Here is a 7,026-nt window from a genome sequence, read left to right on the forward strand (position 1 = left end):
GAATATCCTGGTCTTCCTCCCAAAGTTGGCTCGCTTTTTATAATCTATCAGTGCACCCATTCGATCTGCACCTACCCATCACAATATTATATACCTTCTGTCACTTTTGCGTATTACCAAATGACTGCGCTTGGGGGGTAGACTTGAAAAAAGTTTTCAAATTGGAAAAGTCAGATTGAGAATAGGAATGGCTATTCCAATTACAGGTATTTTTGAAAATTGATAAAAACTCATTTTGGTACTGAATGAGAATATGTAATCATATTCTCTATTCCTATTCTACTAACCAAACAAAGAATAAAAAACGTATTCTAATTTTCAATACCCATTCACGTGGTATTCCAGCAAACAAACTGGCCCTTAGAGAATACTTTGCAGAAATGAAGAGATAGTTTGATTTGTCCCATAAATGTTAATTTGAGGTTTAACCCAACGATAGAAAAACATTGACACTTTCGTTAAATAATAGAATGCTCTTGAACATCGATACTTGTGATAATTGGCAACCAATGTGCAACATTGATTATATACAGATTATAATATAAATCCATGCAATATGAAGATTGACAATCATAAGAAATTATGCTCAATGTTACTCTTGATTTTATTTCTTATCTCTATTCAGATCTACCAGTATTATTCTTTGCTTTAATACTATCATTCTTAAAAATACTTTTAATTTAGAAATGAAATCATACACTATGATGTTGAAATGATCTGCTGTAAAAAGAGAACAAGCTTCTGCAACCACACTACTAAAATATGGCCACCCTAAAACATCATACACTAAGGGAAGAATTAAGTTTGGAAAAAAATATCAACTTTGACTATTTAGCACTTTTGACCTATAGATTAAACTTAGTGTATGATGTTTAAGCCGTTCCCTAAAACAAAATAACACAAAATAACTAGTAAGATCCAACTTAACTAGTAGTCGGAGATGTATAGTGTCCAGATTCCCCACAACAACTAAATCACTGAGCGAGGTAAACAGGCGTTGGAAGTCGCAAAACGTGCTGCCTCGCGCATCAGTTCATCGTTGTCGGATTTGAGATTACCTTCCTCATTACCTCCCTCGTCGAAAGAATGATGAAAATCATGCTCTTCCATTTCAAACACCATCAGATCAACATACTTACACTTCCCCGACATTTTGATGGCTTCGTAGTACTCGGCGCCTCTATCCCTCAAACAAGCCTTCCCTCCCAAAACAACCAACATCGGAGGAATGCTAACCACGCCACTTAACTCTGAAGGGAAAAACATGACGGGGTTACTAAACGGGTGGTTACTATTCCCCTGCGCTTCAGAGGGCAACGCCAACCTCCAAAACTTATCACAAGCTTCTACACTCACCAATACATCGGGTGGACAACCATTCTCCGACTCTGTACGATCTTCCCCACTAAAGAAAGGCTGGATGAGAATAGCGCCTCTCATATTGCTAAAGAAATCACAAGCCCGGCCTCGCATGAGAAGATGATGAATTATATTCCCACCCGAGCTCTCCCCAATCACAAACACGTTGCTCAGATCGGCGTGGGCATCGAGCCAAGGATCAGAAGTTGAAAAAAGCCATTGAAGCACAGTCATGGAGTCTTCATAGGCGGCAGGAAGCCGATTCTCCGGGGCCAATCTGTAATTCACTGAAACCATCAAAACTCCTAATCTCGCAGCCCAGTTTTCGCAAAAGGTGTGACAACCCACAAATGCTGGAGAAAGAAAACAAAATCCGCCGCCATGGAAGAAGAGCGCCACGGGTAATTTGGAGGAGGTGGGAAGGAAGAGGCGCACCCAAATGCCGAGTTCCTTGTTTACTACAACATCTCGAGTGTTATGAGAGGGAGGAACGTTGTTGATGATATGCCCCTTGTTGGTGGTATTAATTTCTACCATTAATAACAGACAATCAGTCTATCAGCAGCCCACAACTTAGCCGTCTAGCCCACCGTCCAGCCCACACTCCAGCACCATCCATATTAAATAAGAGACAAACAGCCGTCCAAGCACCGGCCAACACACCAACTTCACCGTCCACTATTAGATGTACATTTGCTTATAAATATTATGGATTGAGCTTGTGATCAGCAGAGCCCATTTTGGGTTTCTCATTGTGGATCATGAGTGGATGGAATGCTGTAGCATTCTATGGATTTGTAATAAATTTCAGTTATGTTAATGAGTATGAAGTGCTGTAGCACAACTTGATGTCTTTGTGTTTTACTTATTGATTTGAATGTTTATCATTGCATTCATGTTTGTCTTTTATCCACTCTATCCACCTCCTTCACTCCTCCTGCGAACAATGCCTCCATTGCCATAAAGTTTGAGTAGCCCCGGAAACTCTTCCACTAAAGTTGGCTCTCGAGTTTCTCTCTCTGCAATATCCATGGTTAAATCTTGTAATCCCCACAACGTCACAGGGCCCTCAATGCTCTTTTTATACTGCAAACTTGCTTACCGTCACTTCCTCCTCCATCGGAGCAGGTGGAACGTGTGCAGAACTTCCGTGCAAATTGGATGTTAATTCAAGTAGGTTTCCACTCACTTTGAATACCACTTGTTTGATAGTAATAGTAATATATCCACCCCAGTTGACTATAGGATTCATGTGCCACTTACATCCATATCACGTATTGTTTTTTTAATATAGTTTGAAATCAGGGGGAGAAAAGACGAATTTTTGAGATGTTTTAATAGTTGTGGGTAGTTGGATGTATGAATCAAGCAATAGAATATATCATTATTTATAGTTAAATAAGAATATTGTATTCTCAATCACAATTTATCATAAATTGGGTGTATTTACTCATTAAAAATAGTTGAATATAAGCTTTAAGTCAATTTAATTTACTGTTAAGAAAATTCTAAGATAAAATATTATGATACTGAAATTAAATATTGTATATTTATTATCGTATCAATTTGTCTATTTATACAAATAATGTTTAGCTAAAAATTATAAATGTACTCTATAATTTAAAATGCATAAATTGTAATAATATCTTTTATAAATAAAGCTAGATTCATTATATACTATTGGTTGATCATAATATAATGTCATCTAAAACAAAACCTAGCATATTATAAAGTCATCATTTTTGTCCCTCAACAAAAAATAAATGATAATGTACATGTTGCTCATGAAATTATTTCATCAATAAACTATGGTTTAAAATCATTTACTAAAATATTTTAATATAGATAAGATTCAGTCAATATGTTAAATGCTTAGAGAGATATTTTTTGGGCTTTATAGATAAATTAGGAGATGACACAAACTTGGCATTATGTGTGAAAATTCCTATTGCAATCACTAATTATTAATCTCCTATCGTAAATGATTATTAAACTGCCAAAAAATAAAATCCTAGCTAATATCAAAAAAAATATAACTGCAACTTCACTTGTAAAATATGGAAATAAATTCACAACACAAAGAACACAATATTTTTGGACAAGTCGTCCCTAGGAAAACCCTTAAGGGAAAATCAATTCTATAGATGAGGAAATTATATTAACTTTGGGAAATTAAGAGATTCAAAATTCCTTGCCTCTCACTAGCATAATTTAGACAACCTCCTAATTTCTCCTACTGATATTCCTCTGTTGTTATCCCCCAATGCTGCCACTGCACCCTTGCTAACACTACAAGACTATTTGCTATCACTACAAACTCATTTGCTAACATTGTAAATGCTTCTACAAACTTCTTGTTCTCCAAATGCCCCCCTTGACCCCCTTTTATACTACTCCTATTGGAAAACCAACAGTCGAGATTGATTCTCAATTGATGGTCGAGATTAAAACAAATTAACAACCCTAACCAAGTCATTTTCTGGTTGCTTCCAAAACTGGTCAATTAATTAACAAATATTTTTCCCTAATCTAACCAATTAGTTAGCAAAACAATTACTTGAATATTAACTACATTTGGATGAACAGCTATCCAAAGCTAACTAAACTAACACTCCCTCTTAGCGAAGAAGTTGTTTTGCATGACACCTAACTTATCTTTGAAGAAGGTGAATTTTTCCTTCCCTAATGCCTTTGTCAAAATTCTTGCTACCTACTCCTATGAAGGTAGGTACTGTAGTTGAACAACCCCCCATTATACACAATCTCTAATGAAGTGATATCTAATATCTATATGTTTAGACCTATCATGAAATACTGGATTCTTAGAAAACTTGATGGACCTTTGATTATTGTAGTGTATCACAATAGTCTCAACCTTTTGACAAAACAAGGCTACTAACAACTTCCAAATCCATATAGCTTCACATGTCACCATGCTAGCTGCTATGTATTATGCTTTTGCTAAACTTAGAGCCATAGACTTTTTATTCCTGTTGAACCGTGATACAACTCCTGATCCCAAACTAAAACAACACCTTGAAGTGCTCATTTTGTCCATTGTAATTCCTACACAATCTGTGTCAGTAAATCCCATCAACTTGATACCTTCACCTCGAACATATATGATCCCATACTTAACTATACCACACAAGTAACACAACACATACTTGGCTGCTATCCAATGCACTACCTTTGGTTCAACCATAAACTAACTATGTGAGTTCATTGCAAAAGAAATATATGGCCTATTTTTTACCAAGTGCATAAGTGAACCAATCAACTACCTATATAAAGTGGGATCTACATCCTTTTCCTCAGATGTATCTACCTTCCTCCAATTCGTGATCATGTGTGTGGACATGGTTTTGCAATCCTCCATCCCGAATCTCTTCAAGATTTCAATGCAATATTTCCCTTGACCAAGGAAAATCTTTCCATTTGTCTATTACACTTCCATGCCTAGAAAGTAGTGCATAAGTCCTAAATCCTTCATCTTGAACTCTTCTGCAAGGTCCCTCTTGCAATCCTCTATGAGCCATAGTGCACCTATAAGAAACAGGTCATCCACATAAAGGACAAGAATGAGAACTTCACCTCGAACTATCAAGTAGTAGAGGTTAGCACCCCCTTCACTCTTCACAAAGCCCATTTCCTGCAAGTATGTATCAACGTGCTCATACCACACTCTAGGAGCCTTCTTGATTGCATACAAGGCTCCCTTGAATCTGCACATGTGAGTCTCTTTGTTGTGTGCTACAAAGCCTGCTAGTTGCTCTATGTATACCTCCTCCTTCAACTCACCATTAAGGAATGTCGTCTTGACATCCATTTGATAGATCTTCCATCCCATCTATGCTACAAATGAGATCACAACTTCTATAGACTTGTATACCTGGCCATTGAAGAAAATTTCTCCTTGTAGTCTATTCACTCTTTCTGAGAGAACCCCTTGGCTACAAACCTTGCCTTGTATTTTGTGATGCTACCATTTGCACTATGCTTTATCTTATAGATCTAGTGTGCTCCAACTACTGCTCTATCTATTGGTCTAGGCACTACCTCCCACACATCATTCTGCATAATTAAGTTATACTCCTCAACCATAGTATCCTGCCATACTTGATGCTCTACAACCTCTTGATAGATGGAAGGTTCACTATCTACCAACTAACTAACTAATGCCACATAGTCATTGAACTTTACTGGTTGTCTCCACTCTCTAGTACTCCTAGGAGCTCCCACAAACTCCTGAGTATCCCTTTGTGTCTCTTCAACCTCACAATTCCTATTGCCAACTATAGAGGATGAAATATCAACCTCTAAGTCTTCTAGATGCATTTTCTATTGCACCTATTGCTCTATGCTCTGTGAAACTTCATCACCTGAGCCTATATTTGTACTAGTAACTGTACTTGTACTTTGTTGTCCTTGACTAGCCCTTGGAGCTTCTGCTGGCCACTCACTCTAATCATTTGCTAGTAAATCTCTAGACCTTCTAAATGCCTTATCCTCCATGAACTTAACATCACATAATAATTATTTTGGTCTTGGGGATAAAAATCATATATGCCTTTGACGTTTCACTGTACCCAAAAAAGTACCCCCTCTTTGTAGTCTGATCTAGCTTGGTACATGTATCTCCTAGACTATGACATTATGCCAACCTTCCAAATATTCTGATGTGACCAAAATCTGGTTTCATTTCTGTGAAAGCTTTCTCTGGAGTCATCTTCCCTAGTACCTTGTATGAAATCCTATTCTGAATGTAGGTTGTTGTACTACACGCCTTTGCCCATAAATAGTGGGGTATGTCCTAGTCATGTAGCATAGCTCTTGCCACCTTTGATATAGAATGGTTCTTCCTCTCAGCAATTTCATTTTTTTGTGGATTGTAAGGAACAATCCACTCTCTTTTGATTCCTTCTCTAGTACAAAACTCCTAGAAGTTATTTCCTTTTTACTCACCTCCATTGTCTGACTAAAGAACCTTTATCTTCCTTCCTATCAAGTTCTCCACAAGAGCCTTAAATTCTTGAAAATGACTGAAAACCTCATCCTTGGTCTTCAAGAAGTATATCCAAGTCTTCCTAGAGAAATCATCGATAAAATTAACATAGTACTCGCCTCCTCTAGGAAATTTTGTCAACATCGATCCACATACATTTGAATGCACTAGACCAAGAACACCCTCAAATCTAGTGTCACTTCTTAGAAAAGATGATTTTGCAAACTTTCCCAATATGCATCACTTACATAGATCATCATGCTCTGTGTTCACCTCTAGAACACTTCTCACCATCTCACGAAGCAATTTGAGTTCTCCGTGATGAATATGGCCCATCCTCCTATGTCATAGCTCTCTAAGATCTCTAGGATTACAGTTGCTCATGAGTGCCTTAGGAGTATCAAACTACAACCTATAAAGGTGACCACTCCTAACTCTAATAGTTATGGGTGATTTCATATCTTTGTGCTTAATCAACACACATGTCCCTCTAAAGAGTACATTATACCCCTATCTTGAAGAAAAAATATAGAAATCAAATTCATACCTAAGCCTAGCACATGCAATACATCGTGAACTAGAATTATCTTTCCATTGTCCCTCTAAAATTGAACAACGCCTTTCCCAACCGGGTTGAGTTTGGACAAATTTCCCATAGAAAT

The 7,026-nt window shown here is 37.2% G+C and overlaps 1 protein-coding gene across 1 annotated transcript; it reads right to left on the reverse strand.

Moving 5' to 3' along the window:
• Positions 1-955: 955 nt before the first annotated feature.
• Positions 956-1,896, reverse strand: LOC149564824 (strigolactones hydrolase CXE15-like). The gene has a single exon (XM_089816230.1). The coding sequence runs from the start codon at positions 1,894-1,896 to the stop codon at positions 970-972; it is 927 nt and encodes a 308-aa protein (XP_089672356.1). The 3' UTR covers positions 956-969.
• Between the last annotated feature and the right edge of the window lie 5,130 nt (positions 1,897-7,026).

Source organism: Cupressus sempervirens, chromosome 3, assembly GCF_028749045.1.
Source record: "Cupressus sempervirens isolate cs-2001-9-10 chromosome 3, ASM2874904v1, whole genome shotgun sequence".
NCBI classification, from domain to species: Eukaryota; Viridiplantae; Streptophyta; class Pinopsida; order Cupressales; family Cupressaceae; genus Cupressus; species Cupressus sempervirens.